Raw genomic sequence first — 18211 nt, forward strand, 5'->3', positions numbered from 1 at the left:
AGACCACTTTCGAGTTCATCCGTCACCGGCAAAAACTCTTCAATTATGCACGCCTTTATGACGTCATTTACCAGATAGAGGGGCTCGCCTGTATCCCTGCACTATTTACGTTCATCAAGCGTCTTGGTAATCGTCTTTGTGCAGGATAAACTAGAAATAATGGTTGCTCTGTAGGTACTTACTGACAATTCCCTAATGACAGCAGTGTTGATTGTCAATTTTGAGAATTCAATTTGCCGAATAATTCGTACAATATAGAATTATAGTTTTCCAACCACTCGCTCAACATTGGAAGGAAGTGACGACGCCCCTCAACGCACAAATGATGGTGATAAAGGCGCGTATAATTGAAGAGTTTTTTCCGGTGACAGATGAACTCGAAAGTGGTCTATTGCACCAAACAATGTAAGAAATAGGGGTTGTAAAAGGGCTAAAAACAAGCATTTTTCTAGTTTCCAGACAATAACTTGTGTTTAAGTGTTTGGATCCCATTCAAATTGTACTACAAGGTTCCATACTTCAAAGGATTGGCTGGGATTGAGATTTGGGGTAACTGCTCCAAGTTGGTTGTCAAAAAGTATAAGGGGAGGGGAATTTTATTCCAATTCTTTTAGGGATTCATATTTTTTATGACCCATTTATGGCCATTATGTTTTCTGGTCTGTGAGTCAGTCTGTCCGTCTGTGAGTTCATCCCCCTTCAGGTTAAAGTTTTTTGTTAAGGTAGTTTAAAGTTTTTGGTCCAGGTAGTTTTTATGAAGTTGAAGTCCAATCAACTTGAAACTTAGTACACATGTTCCTTATGATATTATCTTTCTAATATTAATGCCAAATTAGAGATTTTCCCCCATTTTCACAGTCAACTGAACATAGAAAATGATAGTGAGGATGGGGTATCCGTGTACTTAAGACACATTTTAGTTTTTAAAAGTTTTAAAATTTCGAACGTTTGAAAAATTTCTAGAAGCAAAATCATCGATTGCACAGTATTGCGCGAAAGAATTGTAAGATCTTTGACCACAATCATTTTGTGTTAGAAACCTATATTATGTCAAAAATTTGATCACAATCCAAATTTAGACAGTATCAAATTCTGAATATTGTGTCTAAATTTTCCCTAATTGTTATGAGTTCGACCTCTGTGGTCTTATCATGCTGCGCTCAGCAAAGCAATTTGTTAATATCTTGCCTTTTAACCAGTTCACCAGGTATGTGGATAATATATGAACTGCCCCTTTATTAATAAAAGCAAACTGGTCCATTAAAAACTAACAGGGCATTAATACAGTGCCATTTTGTTGGGAACTATTATTCTATTTTTAAGGCATTCTGCTGGGAACTATAATGTACCACTATTCTATTTTTCGGCTTTCTGTTGGGAACTATAATATAGTAAATATACCATTATTCTATTTTTAGGCATTCTGTTGGGAACTTTAATGTACCATTTTGCTTACAGTCAACCAGTAAACCACTAGTGTATGCCCTGGTTCAAGAGGAATTAAATCAAGAAACAGTTCATCAGTATGTTGGCCATGAACCCAGTGGGTTCACGTTCAATGCCATTTCTCTTGATCCTGCAAGTAAGATATATTTGATAACTCTAAAATGCCATAATGCCTTCTCTTATCAAGTACTGCATGTAACTTCAAAAATTATTGCCTGCATTCATTATTTTTACACACACCATTACTCTTAGGATGGTAGCTAGTAGTGTGATTCTTCTTCAATCCTGTCAGGTTAAAGAGTTCCTTGATGACTTTGGACTCACAATTTGTTCCCTGGTCTGAGTGTATTCTCCCAGGTATCCCATAGTGAACAATGTAGTGGTTCTGATTTTGTCAACAAATAAAAACGAATCCACCGCAGAAAAACTACTATGTTTATAACAACCCAGTAGTAAACACTTCGATGTTACCATGAATATCAATAATGTGGTCATTTTTATAAATTTCCGGTTTACAAAACTTTTAATTAATCGATTTTCTTATCCCAAGCATAGATTATATTAGCTGTATTTGGCACATTTTTTTGGAATTTTGGATCCTCAATGCTCTTCAACTTTGTACTTATTTGGCTTAATAAATATTTTGAATGTAGACGAAATGTGTGTCTGGCATATTAAATTATAATCCTGGTACATGTGATAACTATTATTAGCCTAAAAAGTGCTACTATATACATAAATCAAAACAGAGATACAATTTGTTGAAAAAGTTTGTTGAGAAAAAAACCCAGTTTTTATAATTATGCCCTAAATATGAGGACATCTGGTCAGTGCATTTGTTTATCAATATAAAACTTGGTAAACAAGTTTATATGACATAAACTCTCAGAAAGATATGTCAAATTAAGGGTTTTTTTTTATTTAGATTTTTGAGACTCAAATGGTTTTTTTATACGACCACAAAAACTCATAACTTTTGGTCACATATTGGTATCGCATTGTTGTCATCGTTGTCCTTTTTGTCGTTGTCGTCAGCGTTGTCCTAAGACAGATGGTTTCAGGATAATAACTTCAGAATAAGTAAATAGAAATCAATAAAATTTAACACAAAGTTTATAACCACATAAGGAATCTTTGATAATCATTATGCAGGATAAACTAGAAATAATCTTTGTTCCTATAGACTAAGATATTTGAGGGGGGATAAGATCTTTATCGGGACCCTGGGATCGAGTGTTTTTAATTGGAATTTCGGGATTGACCCTTTCGGGATCTGGGAATTCTTTATTGGAATATCGGGACCTCATGATTTCGTGTTTTTAAGTCCGGGATTTCGGGATTTCCTGTTTTTAAGCCCTGGAATTCAAGATCAGGACCCCTCCTTACCCCACTCATATTTAATTACAATTCCCTTTTTGACAGCAGTGTTGATTATCAATTAAAAGAACTAACATGTGGAATTATTTGTGCAATGTAATACTAAGCATTATATTTTCTCATGAATAGGAAGTGCTGATGCCCTACATGCAACAAATTCGAAAGTTGTCTATTCACAAACATGTGGTTTTGTCACGGAATAGATAGCAGTGGCGGATCCAGAACTTTTCCTGACTGACCTAAGGGGGAGGGGGGGCCTCTCCAGTCCTGCCTAAGTGATTCCCTATATAATCAACCAAATTTTTCCCAAGAAAGGGGGCCGCCCCCTGGATCTGTCTATGGATAGTTCCTTTATAATATAAGTTCCAAAAGGAAAAAATATTCTGGATAATATCATTTCCACAGGAATAAATATTACAGTATATGTTCTTAACGGAATAAATAGTATAGAATATTTGTTCCAACAGGAATAGATATTATGACCATGTTTATAACAAAGTTTCCATTGGATCTTCTGTTAGCTGGAACAAATATACGTTGACAGTGTGATGTGAATATTATCTCTATTGGCCTTGTATATGATAAAGTGGCACTAGCTACAAAGAGTTAAAAAATCTAATATATTATTTTTTTTCTCTTTCATTACAGTTTATGTACCTTTCTGTAGCCATTTTTGTACGAATTTTTCAAACCTCAATTGTATCAAGACTACAGATATAATGAATATTAGAGATAGGCCATTTTGTACATATTCCAAGGGGACACTTGATACAAGGTGATATTTTTTACTGTTTCATTGCATTTGATAGAAAAAGTGGACTTTGTGGCAAATAAATCAAGATTTAGGAAAAATTCTGGATCTGCCACTGAAATAGTGAAATAATAATTTGCTGTTAGCATCCAGCAGTATGATTCAATTTTGTCAAAATAAGGTAAAAACATGAGAAGTAAGACCCATTAAAATATTACCATATATACATGTTTAAAATACGACTGATGAACAAGGTATTGTTGGAACTCCCCTGTATTAAAATGTCTGGATCTGCCCCTCTAGAGAATCCCATTTTCAGCAGCACTTCAATGATGAACTGAGAGAGGCTCTTCAGTGTATAAACAAGAAAAATGACTAGAAATGATTATCTCCCCTTAATTAGGCTGCTTTGTAAATCACTGCTCAGATTAAGTTTTGTAATCAGAAACTGTTTTTATTTAATATTTTTATCTAAATTATTGAAAATGTAATTCAGGTTGAATTTATGTAAAGATGGTTGATTATTTAACAGGGTAAATTTGAAATGTAGCTATTAAATTTAGACTCTTTAAAATAAAACATTGATTAGATTTCAGATATGTGAATTCTCAAATCTACAGCTAAATTCAAACTTGATCTAATATTTAGACTTGATCACATTTGTGTACATAGCATTGTCCATAAGGACAAGGTATATATCTAAATTATAAAAAAATAATATTCAAAAGTTAAAGGACAAGGTACAATTGATAAACAAATTACACATGGTGTTTATCATATCAAAATTCTATGAAAGATTTGATTTTATCGTCGCTGTTATGCAAAAACCTCGTATCTCAATTTTTTGCGGAAATCTTTTTATCGATTATTAAGAATTAAATATGTATGTTCCACTGAATGCGAAAATATCTGATCTTCTAACCAATCATTAACCCGAATTCTGACAAGTGACGAAAAAAGTTTAGTCGGATTGGTGAGACATTTTGTTGTGCGAAAATATCATATCTCAAAAGAAAAAAAAGATGGCACTAGCAGCTGAGATTATAACAGGTACAGTTTTGTCAATTTTTTGTCTAATATATTATGTATAGCTTAGAAATAATGAAAAGCTTTGAAAATACAATATAGGTGCAGAAATTTTTGCTCGCCTTGGTAATTGATTGGTTAGAAGATACGATATTTTTGCATACATTGGAACATAAATATTTAATTCTAAATAATCGATAAAAAAAAATCAGTTTTTATTGCCTGGTGTAAAATTATGAAAACCTTAGATACGAGGTTTTTGCATAACAGCGACGTTATGCTGAAAAGATTATTGCTAGACTGGAAACTTACAGAATATTTTGGGGTTATAATGCAAATTTAAAAAGTACAGAAATATGAAACCAATTACTTGAATGAATTTTGTTTAAAGAGGCACTAGCTGTCTTTGTCAAATCAATTCTTACTGATTGGACTCATTAGATATAAGATGATGTGGTATGAGTGCCAATGGGAAAACTGTCAACTAATGTCTCAATTTGTAAAAGAAAAACCATTATAGCATTGTATTGGTCAGAGTGCAGTCTTCAACACGCAGCCTTGGATCACACCAAACAGTAAGCTATAAAGGGCCCCAAAAAATGAATTACTAGTTCTCATATAAGTAACTGTTCTCATATAAGTAACTAATTTATTTTTGAGTCAGTCATGAGTAAAAAGATAACTCAAATATAAATTTTCACGAATTTGTAAAACTTGGATCTTTCATTTCCTACATAAAATGATTAAGAATATCACCAAATTATATCACCGCAAAGTGGAATAGAAAAGTAACCTCAATAATAAGTTGGTTTACAGTATATGGTTTGCTGACCCCCTACCGAACCATAGAGGGTTAGTAAAATCCATTGGAGTGAGGACCTTTGGGTATTACTTACCCTCTATGGGTCTGTAAGAAGAGGGTATGGAAAGGTACATATACACAGTGGTGGATCCAAAAAAAATTAGATGTGTGGGCCAACTGACTGCCTATTTTAAGAGGGGACATGCACCAGTCATGCTTCAGTGATTCCTTTTATAATTTAAAAGCAACAACAAAAATGAGGGGTATTTGGCCCCCTCTAAATCTGTCTCTGTTACAGGCATGGGGTTATGCAAATTTGTAATTCATCACATTTTTCTTAGGAACTACAATACAAGCATTTCTTAAATTTGGGTACAAGGTTTATATCATTCAGCTATACAGTGTGATGTGTTTTCAAATTCATCGCTAAACAACTTCCTGAAATATTTAGGCATGGGTATCATCAGTGAGCAGTAGCTCGCTCCTGAGTTTCACTTGTATTTATTGAAACAGATTGATAGATTTTTTTTAGGTACTTGAAATTTAAATATTATAGTCCTCTACAGTGACAAGAAGTCAAGAAGCCTGTATTTTGTTAAAGGAATTTATATTACTTATTTCAGATAAACCACACAACCCAATGATAAATGCTGGAGCCATTCTGACCTGTTCTTTACTCAAGCAGAACATGAATCTTGCAGATAGATTTGATTATGTAAGTTTTCCTTCTACTGTCAACCAGACTTTTTCTTGTGTTTATATAGTAATTTTTTATCATTACTTGAGTTTATTATCTCCCCTTTATTAGCAGTTTTGTAATTTACTGCTCAGATTAAGTGTTTAGTGTCCTTTCTATATCATAGAAGGAGATCTGAGATTTTTGTCAATGAGACAGCTATTGCAGGGGCAGATCCAGCCATTTTAAAAATTGGGGGTTCCCAACCCAGGACAAAGGGGGGTTCCAACTATATGTCTCCATTCACATTCATTGATCGGCCAAAAAAAAGGGGGGTTCCAACCCCTAGTACACCCACCCCACCCCCTGGATACGCCAATGTATTCTCCAGAGACCAATGCTACTGATGTGTGCAACTATAAATAATAAAATTAAAAATATAAATCACTTTATGTCCTTCAACAATGAGCCACATACATCTCATTGCAAGCTTATATAGGACCACACCATGACAAAATGTGTACAATTCAAACTAGAAAATTAACTGGCAGATTGCTGTACAAATATGATATACTCTCAATCCAAGTCACAACTTATAAAAGTAAACCATTAGGACCAATGAATTAATGCTTCTCTAGGCACATTCAGAATATGGCAGAGATAAAACATGTCACACCTTATGTCACATGGTTCTGTTGATGTATACCTGGTACATTAGTTGATGATTGTAGGATAAATTCAAACATGGATATACAGAAATATTAGCTCAAAAACTATAACCTCAAATTATGAATAAAAGAATTGTAACTCAGAACTGCCAATCCTTGTCAATTAAGTTCATTGCATCAAGAAATGAAAACTTAATTGGAGATTTAAATATTAAACAAAGTTTACGAATTATTGCATAAGTTCTTAAAGTATTTTTTCTTCATTACTATAGGTAACAAAGATGTTTAAAAGATTGACGGGTGGAGAATATCTGGCATTCAATAATGCTGTGTAAGTAGATATAGACAACACATCCTACTTATACAAGTAAGTTTGATAACAGAAAAGGGGGCTGCGTCAGAGACAAAAATCCAAAATCCAACCAACGAGTAGGAAACCTTCCAAGGTCACAAAGGATCGATCATCAACGAAGCAAGAAAATCCCACAACGGAGGTGACCTTCAGCTGGCCATAAACTACATGTATTGTGAATACTTGGGTTCAGCAAAAATGAACTTCACACTAAACTCTGAAACATAAATGAACCAAAATTAAACAAAAAAAAAACATACAAGACTAAAAATAATAAAAGAGTTTTCTTTTGATAAAAATAAAAATGTTGTTACAGTATATTTGCGAAAAAAGATGGTCCCAAGTGAATGTCACCATCTAAAAATGGATGATTAACAATAGAAAATGAAAGTAGACCATTTGAAATTTTGAAAGAGGTATTTAAATATTGGCTCAACTACTGTGGACTCATTTATTTTTGTGGGTATCAATTTTCGTGGATTGCTGAAAACTTGCATATTCGTTGATATCGAATTTCGTGGTTTTGTCAATCTATGTATACAAAGCCTATTGAAAAGATGATATTCGTTGAACATTTGATTTCGTGGTTCCAGTGTACCCACGAAATCCACGAAAATTGGTATCCAACGAATAATAATGAATCCACAGTATATAATTAAGTAATTTGTTTATTGTTTTATAGGTTTTTATCTGAGAGAGAAACAGCTGACCGCAATTTTGCCTTGGGATATTATATGAGAGAAAATAAGGTATGACATATTTATGTAATGCCCCATCAAATTTAGATCTGTCATTTTTGTAGGTACTAAACCGGTAAATTATAGATTAACTATGAGTAGTTTTAATAACTCATCTAAACTAAGTTAACAGTTTTATCTTTCCTTGACACTACTTTCATGGTTCCGTAATATTTGTAGATTTTCATGCTTATTTGAGTTTCCAAGTTATGAAGAATATTTAGTTACATCTGCATGGTTATTTAATGTTGGTGTTTAATAGTCACCTTCGAACAATTTAGAACTTAACATATAATTTTAACACCTGTATATTTATAGACCTTCAGTTGTCTTAAGGGTTTTCTCTGAAACTATGCTCTCTCGTTGATATCCTTTATCTTCTTATCTTCATATACCATTATAATCTTGCAACAATTTTGACATGCACAATTAGGGTGTATCATGAACTCTTGACGCAGCTCTAAATAAATTGAAGATCTCAGTCTTTTGCTAAACTTTACAGATTTTTCTCATCCACTAAGATATTTAACAATGTTTTAACATTATTTTTCCACAATTGTTTCATGGATAATTACTTTTGGAACTCTAATGCCTGGTCATGTAATACATATGGTTTAGATAGTACTTAACAATAGGGTTGTTACCTTAAATACATATTTTTGTAAAAACATAAAAAATTGTTTTCAGTCACATGAATAATTTTGACCAAAGAAAAAAGAAGAAACAAAGATATCCATGATGACTGTGCATTTAAACGTGATTATAAGCTAAAAAAATATTTTACTTTTCAGTGTTTTCCAGAGGGAACCAATTTGATGGAAACATTGGATTTTTATTTCCAGGTATGTCTTACTGGGTTAATTATTTTATTTAATGTGTTTTTGATGAGTTATCTTCCCTGATTTATCTTGTCTATTTGTTTCATTGTTCGGTAAAGGGAATGATTTAAAATTTAGTCTGAAGCATATTAATGTTGAGTTGTAGTGAGAAAGCAATTTTTACCTGTGCCCTGTAGCCAATATCTGTTAGCTGATAGCTTGAAATTTTACAACACTCGTACAAGTAACATTTCATCCGGTAAATGATGGTATGCTGAATCTTTCAAATTATGTATTTATATATAAAATTTTGGGCCCCATTAACGAAATGGTCCACATTAAGGTCCAAAGCGTCCAAAATTAAATTTTTGTTTGAATTTATGAGAAATTGAACTTTTGTGGTTCTTTGAATATATAGGCTAACTATGTATTTAGATATTTGGACTGCGAATTATTGGTTATTCTCAGTTAAATAATACCTCAACCAATAGACCACTTTCGAGTGCATCCGTCACCGGCAAAAACTCGTCAATTATACACGCATTTATGACGTCATTTACCAGATAGAGGGGCTCGCCTGTATCCCTGCACTATTTACGTTCATCAAGCGTCTTAGTGATCGTCTTTGTGCAGGATAAACTAGAAATAATGGTTGCTCTGTAGGTACTTACTGACATTTCCCTAATGACAGCAGTGTTGATTGTCAATTTTGAGAATTCAATTTGCCGAATAATTCGTACAATATAGAATTATAGTTTTCCAACCACTCGCTCAACATTGGAAGGAAGTGACGACGCCCCTAAACTCACAAATGACGATGATAAAGGCGCGTATAATTGACGAGTTTTTTCCGGTGACGGATGAACTCGAAAGTGGTCTATTGCATGCAGTGATGCAGTTACAGACATTAGATTTATTTATTTTCATGTGAAAAAATTTTTGTGGAATGCAGAAAAATTTGCTTTAATGGAAAAGTCTGCATACAACCTGATAGAAATTTGTATTTTGTTGAACATTTAAATTTTTTGTTCAATAGTTCCAAAAGAATCCACAAAAATCGTGAAAAATAATAAATTCTCATTACTTATTGCAAACTGTTCTTGACGTAATTATCACATAAAATGTTAAATTTTGATGAAAAAGTATAATCAGTGTCTAGCAAAAAAAAACTCATGTCATAGACTCATAGATATCATTTCCAAACTTGAAAGTTATTTATTTCATTTTCATTCAGGGTCATTTAGATAAGAGATATTAGTAATGTCTATTGGTATTGGAATGCAGAATTCTGTGAATTTGTGGATAGCAGATAACTAAATACTCCATGACAACACTAACAATAGTAATATTTATAACTTGCATTCTTTTATAACAATTTTTTATGTAGATTTAAAACAAACCCAAAATATCCAACTCATTTTACAATTGGTCTGAAATGTAGTCACACAGCTGATTGAATCAAGAATTAGTCAAGTTCTATAAATTGGATTAAAAAAAATTCAGAACATCAATTGGTCAGTTTTGGAGAAAAAAAATGTGTATACAAAGACTGAGGACGAAATTATTTATATATGTATTTTGATTTCTAATTATACTAATACTATCATGATTATTGAGGAGGTACATTCTGTGGATTCATTATTTTTCATTGAATCATTTTCTAGATTTTTGTGGGTACAGGTCAACCACAAAGTTAGATTTCCAACAAATATTAAGTTTTCAAATAGAATTCGGCAAAACCATGAAAGTGGTGTAGTATAGAGAGCCGTGGTGTAGTTGTTAGTGCATCAGACTACTAACACAAAGGTTCCTGGTTCAATTCCTGTTCGGGATGAAAATTTCAGGAACTCAATTTTCGGCTCTCTCTTGACACCATTTGCAAGTATGGTCTTGAGGAAACTATGATAGTCCGTCGGAAGGGGACAATAAATGGCTGACCCCTGTTAAGAGAGAGCCATATCTCTTGCACGTTAAAGACACCCTTGTAGATTTGGAAAAAGAGTAGGCTAATGCCGCTACAAGGCAGCACTCGCACTGGCAAAGTGGAAAGGGATTAATATAAGTTGCAAAACTTGTTTCTCAATCCACTATAAATAAATATGTTTAAACTAAACCACGAAATCAAATATCCATGAATATACAAATTTTGCTCAATCCACAAACATTGGTACCTATGGAAATAAATGAATCCACAGTACATAATTTATGTTTTATTTTTTAGCTTTGTTCAATAGAAGCTGACTGTGATTCTGCCTCTGTGATAGCAGCTACTCTAGCTAATGGAGGGGTGTGTCCTACGACAGGGGACAAGGTGTTTTCTACCAACTCTGTACGGAATACTCTGTCATTAATGCATTCCTGTGGCATGTATGACTACTCTGGAGGCTTTGCCTTTGAGGTTGGTATTAACCTTGATCTCTATTTATTTCTATATGGATGATGGAATTTTTTTTATTTTTATGGGATATTATTTGGTTTTGTTAAGCACTTAATTTCTTGATTAACCAAAACACATTTTCTACCTCCCTTGTCCTTATACTCTATGCTATTTAGACTATTATAAAAAATAACCATTGCCTTTCCTCAAACCTTGGATCTAGCACACCAGGCATACTCAATTTGTGACTTATAGTTTTCTTTCCATATGTTACTGAGCAGTAGAATAAATAAGGTGCATTATACCATACAAGATATGTTGAGATCTACAATGTAGCCACTTTTTGTTGTGTGATATTTTAAATGAGAGGTGTTACACTTATTATAGTATTATTTGCAAATTAATATTGATATTTTGAATGAGATAACTAAGGTGTTACACTTAAATGCAGTAGCAGTTGGGCCATTAAGTTTTACCCTTGTCCGTCTTTATGTTTGTACTTATGTAAGTCTGTATGTCCCAAAGTTGGTTTCCATTCTCTTTACTTTAGTTTGCCTCAACCAAATGTTATCAAACTTTTATTACCACTAAATACAGATCAAGTTTGAATGTTGGTGGCGTTCTAGAGTTTACAAAATTGCTAAATTTTTATTTCTAGTCTCTAACTTATGTTTGCCTAAACCATATGTTATAAAACTTTTACACAGTGCTTATTACCCCAATATACACAGCTACTTTTGCATAGGTACTATTTCTGTACGTAAAATCTGTAGTACTGGAAATTTACTTTTAATATTTTTATACTATTTCTTTACTTTAAAATTATTGTAATATTTAGGTACTTGTATTTTCCAGTACTTGATTTGTACTCAAAATATTGGTACAACAATAATACCAACAATGATCACAGTATTCCAGGTTTGAACATCATAACATGAGATTTGAAAAAGATAAACGTTAAAAATGCTGAAAATGTAACTGTGCAACAAAAAATCTGTATTACTTAAATTTCAAGTACAAATCAAGTACTGTAAAATACAGGTACTTTAGGTATATTACAATAATTCATAAGTAACACAATAGTACTGAAAATTAAAAGTAGATTTCCAGTACTACTGATTTGTGGTACATAAATAGTACCTATGCAAAATTAGCTGTGTACAGATCAAGTTTGAACTTTGATGCTGTTGCTTTTATTTATTTTTACTTCCTGTGTATTGATATTTTGAATGAGAGGTGTTACACTAATTGTTATAGCAGATACAACTTAAAATTATAGATTATAAATTGTATTTTATAGGTTGGTTTACCTGCTAAGTCTGGTGTCTCAGGATGTATAATGCTGGTTGTACCAAACGTAATGGGTATATGTATGTGGTCACCGCCATTAGATAAATATGGCAACAGTGTCAGAGGGATACAGTTCTGTAAGGTATGGATAGAATTATATAGATAAAGATATTTGCAACAAATTTTATAGAAAAAAATTAACATTAAAAGAGTTTATTTTATTCCATTCAGACTGGGGTAAAAAGTTATTTTCCTCCATTAGTTTGGTCAGATTTTACTGAAAACTGAAGATTTTGTTGAAATTAGCTTGAACATCTACCACTTAAAGCCTCGGTCACACTTGAAGGGATAGCTCGAATGGATGCCAAACTGGTATCTTTTTTTCAAGCTGTTCATGTCTGTAGGCGTTCGTTCTTATCTGTTAGATGTCCATCCATATCCTTTTCTTGTCCATTTAGCGTACGTTTTATCTGTCTAAGTCTATTCTGTCCTTTGGAAAATTTTGAGCATGTTCAAAACTTTGAACAGAAGTCCAATGGATGAAGTGTCTGTTGAACAATGGTAGGTGTCCTTTTTGGTTCTGTTACTTGTTCTTCATACATCCGTTGTACAGATAAAAGGGATGATTAATGGTTCTGAAACGGATAAATGCCAGTTTCTTTAGTGTCATAAATTCTTATTATTCGTAATCAATCTAAGAGTAGGGTAATTTTTCACTATCAAGCAGCTCTTATTTAGGCCAGACACTACCCTTTGGCAGCATTTTGAAGACCAAACCAAAATCAGTTACACAGAAACTTTTAGAATATTTATGTGTATTATTATTGTCACCTGTAATTTTTCGTATATCTTGTTCATCCATTTTATCTGGTAAGCTTCCGTTCGGTGTCCGTTTTATGCAGTACTCGTCCGTTGGATGTCCATCTGTCTGTCAAGCTTAAGGTTAAAGTTTTTTGTTAAGGTAATTTAGATGAAGTGGAAGTCCAATCAACTTGAAAATTAGTACACATGTTTCCTGTGATATAATTTTCTAATTTTTATGCCAAATTTTTTACCCCATTGTCATGGTCCACCGCACATAGAAAAAGTGTGAGTTGGGCATCCATGTACTGTGAACACATTCTTGTTTAAGACATTATATTGAAACTACATGGCTGTTGTTTTTTATTATTTTTATGCAGTAAGGTTGCTGTCACATTGTTTTCATAGCAGAGAAGATTATATAAACTGTACAATGTCATTGTGTATTTGTAATAAAACTTAATGAAATAAGGAAAAGTGGTATGTTCAACAATGAGAAAACTATATACAATTTGAAATCAAATGACATGGTTATAACAAGTAACATGATTATAGGTCACTGAAGCCTTCGACAATAATAAAATGACACATGGTAAAAGACGCATCTTAATACCAAAACCAACTTGATTTATACAAGTCCTATAAATGATTAACAAATAATTGACTTTTTTAAGGTTTTATGATTTTGTTTTCTTTTTGTAGGATTTTGTTGAGAAATTTAATTTCCATAATTACGATAGCTTAATACATTCTCCTAAGAAGTTTGACCCTAGAATAAGGAAAGCAGAGTCTAGGGCCAAAGTTGTCGTTAATCTGTTGTTTGGAGCTTACAATGGAGACGTAACAGCTCTCAGAAGGTTTGTATATGTAGGCAATGAAGCAGAAAAAAGTTATTTTAATCATATTATCTACTATCCAGTAGCATCAAACTCTCTTCCTACTCTTGGACAAACACATATCTGAATAATTACCTTTTCACCGCAAATAACAAACAATTTGTATTTTGCAGTTATAGAGTTTGTGTAATACATAAAACACATTTAAAACTATGATCTTCAAATTTGCATGTTAAGAGACAATAAAAAAAATCACATAGACTTGTGTAGGACAACACAAAATAACGTTAGGTTTAAATAATCAATTGAAATGTGAGTTTACTTGGTTTTCAAGCAGGGGTAGAAATAAGCGCTGGACCGGTGGTCCGGGACCAGTAGAATGGGCGTTGGACCAGAAGATTCTGTCAGCTGTTGGTCCAGTGGACCTTTAGAAATTTGACGATAAAAATAACTGATTGCATCGCAATCTCCTTTTGTTTACAAAACAATTTACATGTGTAAACAATTACATGATACTGGGGGTATTACAATTGATCAAGTTAATTAATGTTTCGGTTGAGCGTCCTTCACAACAGTATAAAATGTGGAAATTCTTGGAAGGAGTTAAACGGCCGGACAAAAAAAAATAGAATAAGTGAGGTCTAAGAGTGACATGGGATTGCCAAATTTTTGTAAGTGTGAAAAGTCAAATTATTGTGCTCTGAAAACAAGGAAAGAAGTCTTGCCTGACACGGGAACTTACACATTTAGAATTGCTTACCTACATTGTGTAAGACAGGGAATCTGACAAAACAGTAAGCGGGATCCGGTATCAGAACCACCTAATGAGACCCCCTCTTGTTAATCCATCTTCTATATATAATAATTTTCACCAGTTATTTTGTTTTGGCATGACTTTTAAAGCAAATAAAAAAATAATGCAAATGTAAATTGACATGAGAATATGTCAAGATTGATTTTATTTATGTGAATAAGGAAGTTAGAACATCCCTAAAATTGCTGCAAAGTCAACAAAAAAAGTGAGGCAAAAATAGGTTTCCACACAATTTGTTTAACAGTATATTGAATTACAACTATAGTTGTGAATGTGATCATTCCTTTAAAGATCTTAAGTCATTGTATTGTTCATAAATCTAAAGTCTTAAATTCTATAGTAATTCCTTATTTTTCAGATATGCATTATTAGGTACTGATATGAACTTAGGAGATTATGATGGAAGAACAGCTTTACATGTTGGGGCTGCAGAGGGAAATGATACTGTTGTTAAGTTTCTGTTGGAGAAATGTAAAGTTAACCCATTCCCTAGAGACAGGTACTATTTTGTTATCTCTATCTTTTATCCAGTTCTATAAATTTGATGAATACATGTTAATTTCAAATTAAAAGAAGTACTGTTAAATTTAATTTTGACTAATGATTAAAATTTGAAATTTCATTATTACATGTACCGGTATTACATATCCACTGTAGAGGGAGGGTAGGAGGGTCCTGATCCTGAATTCCCAGGCTTAAAAATACGAAATCCCGAAATCCGGGGCTTAAAAACACAAAATCCCAAGGTCCTAAAATTCGAAAAAAGAATTCCCAGATCCCGAAAGGGTCCATCCCGAAATCCCGAGCTTAAAACACCTGATCCAGGATTCCTGATAAAGCTCCTATCCCCCTCACTGTATAATAAGGATCATAAATATTATGGTTGCACCAAATTAACACTTTCACTTAAATTAATTTGGCTTGTTAAATTTTCATAAACATTTTAAAGGACAAAAATAAAAAAAAATAAAAAAAACTTGAACCCCACACTTTATCAGAAGAATTTCATTCGATGTATAGAAGTTTGACAAACACTGATCTTTATCAATGAGAAGCTTAATATTTAGTGATTTTAAAAACCTCAGTTGAATTTTACAGAGTTATCTCCCTATAGCCCTATGTACAGTACCACTGTAAATATTTATTCATATTTATTCATATTAAAATCTTTCAGATGGGGATTTACACCACTTGATGATGCTGTAAGATTTGGGCACACAGAAGTACAGAAAATATTAGAACCCTACACAGAGGAAGATAAAGACAATACAACTGTAGATTCTTGATGAAGGCTATAAATAGAAATTCTTTAGACCAATAGTTAGTTCCTGAAATCTAATGTCTGTTAATGTAGTTATTGGAATTTAATGACTGTTAACTTAAAATTTAATGATTTAACATAGTTCATGAGATTTAGATTTAATGAATGTTAACATAGTATATAAAATTTAATAATTAATCTTTAAGCTGAATTACACCCATGAAAACTGTGTTTTTCCGCTTGTTTTTAGCTCACCTGGCCCAAACGGCGTCCGTCGTCGTCCACAAACTTTTACAAAAATCTTCTCCTCTGAAACTAAGATGGCCACAACGGTTAAAAATAGAACATGGGGGTAAAATGCAGTTTTTGGCTAATAACCCAAAAACCAAAGCATTTAGAGCAAATCTGACGTTGGGTAAAAGTTTTTATCAGGTCAAGATCTATCTGCCCTGAAATTTTCAGATGAATCAGACAACCCATTGTTAGGTTGCTGCCCCATAATTGGTAATTTTATAAGGAAATTTTGCTGTTTTTGGTTATCATCTTGAATATTATTATATATAGATAGAGATAAACTGTAAACAGCAAAAATGTTCAGCAAAGTAAGATTTACAAATAAGTCAACAGGACCAAAATGGTCAATTGACCCCCCTAGGGAATTATTCCCCTTTTTAGTCAATTTTTAACAATTTTCATAAAATTTGTAAATTTTCACTAACATTTTCCACTGAATTTATTGGGCCAAGTTCATTATAGATAGAGATAATTGTAAGCACCAAGAATGTTTAGAAAAGTTAGATCTACAAACACATCCCAATCACCAAAACACAATTTTGTCATAAATCCATCTGTGTCCTTTGTTTAATATTCACATAGACCAAGGTGAGCAACACAGGCTCTTTGGAGCCTCTATTTCTTTTTAGTTTGGAGCTGTTTGAAAAAGCCATGAGTGGTACAGATGCAAAATAAAGAATATTGCAAACTTAGAATATTGGTGCATTTCGTTATTATATTTACTAAACAGCCACAGACAACATACACAATATTCATTTGAAAAATTGACCAGTTAGACCCAACATTGCCATTTTCACTAGAAAATTGACCAAATAATATAGAAATGTAAAAGGTGTTTTCTTTTTATACCCCTGAAATTATACACTTGCAGAAGGGGTATCAACAGTGAGTAGTAGCTCGCAGTTTCATTTGTTAATTTTCTCTTCAGAATAAGGATTTTTACTCATTTTCAATTATTTTTTTCTTCACAGAAATGTTGTCTGGGGGATGGGATGCAAGTTAGTAATTTTAACAGATGAAATTTTATCTTTTTACACAGTCAATTTATATGAAATTTATACATATACATTGCAGCTGATACATTGTACATATATGTATATCTGTAAGATCTGAAATAATTTGTAAATACCCAAATCAGTTGTTTTGTGACTATTTTTATTTTAACAAGATGCATTGTATCTTTTATCTCCATACTATAAATTATGTATAAAGAGTATATAACATACAAAAAATCTATAATGTACAGCTAGTCAGGTTAAATACTTTTGACTCAGGAATTTGTTCTTTTATTTATTACCATAATATGTATGAGATTTAAATATGACAAGCTGATTACAAACCAATAGAAAGAACAGCAAATATCTTTGATGCATTTATTTTTGTTGGTGATGACTTTTGTAGATGGAGAAAAAAAAATTGTTTCCATTTCTTGTTCATGTCATTGTAACTTAAAATCTGTATATTATCGAGTATTAAATTTGTTCAAATGTCTATGAAAAATCTGTATTGTTAATGAATCCACTGTAAATAAATGTCAAGTTGCCATAAATTTTGTAAGCAACTTGGAGATAGTGAAGATGTCTTGGCTATAAAAAAAAAACTGGGTCACATTGACCTATACTTAACGCTTGAATGAATTTTTAAGTCTCAGATACAAGTCCAGATAAATTTGTATTCTTTGCCAGAATAAAGTCTTGTGATCATAGGTCATTATTTTTATAAGAATTTGTAAAATATACACACAAAAATACATTTGACCTTTAAGGTATTTTTTTAATTGCGATACAAGACCTTCAGTCCATGACCCTCGTGGTAGAAGCTTTATAAGATTTTAGATTTTTATTGATATTTTTTCATGATAAAAAATACTCTGTTTTTGCGGTAT

At 32.5% G+C, this 18211-nt stretch overlaps 1 protein-coding gene across 1 annotated transcript; it reads left to right on the forward strand.

Moving 5' to 3' along the window:
• The first annotated feature begins 1422 nt into the window (after positions 1–1422).
• LOC134701105 (glutaminase kidney isoform, mitochondrial-like) lies at positions 1423–16376 on the forward strand. The gene is made up of 10 exons (XM_063562240.1): positions 1423–1582; positions 6026–6117; positions 7019–7077; positions 7781–7847; positions 8627–8677; positions 10875–11051; positions 12331–12462; positions 13824–13978; positions 15130–15270; positions 15946–16376. The coding sequence occupies exons 2-10, from the start codon at positions 6043–6045 to the stop codon at positions 16055–16057; spliced, it is 969 nt and encodes a 322-aa protein (XP_063418310.1). The 5' UTR covers positions 1423–1582; positions 6026–6042; the 3' UTR covers positions 16058–16376.
• Positions 16377–18211: the final 1835 nt, after the last annotated feature.

This window comes from Mytilus trossulus, unplaced genomic scaffold (genome assembly GCF_036588685.1).
Source record: "Mytilus trossulus isolate FHL-02 unplaced genomic scaffold, PNRI_Mtr1.1.1.hap1 h1tg000215l__unscaffolded, whole genome shotgun sequence".
NCBI classification, from domain to species: Eukaryota; Metazoa; Mollusca; class Bivalvia; order Mytilida; family Mytilidae; genus Mytilus; species Mytilus trossulus.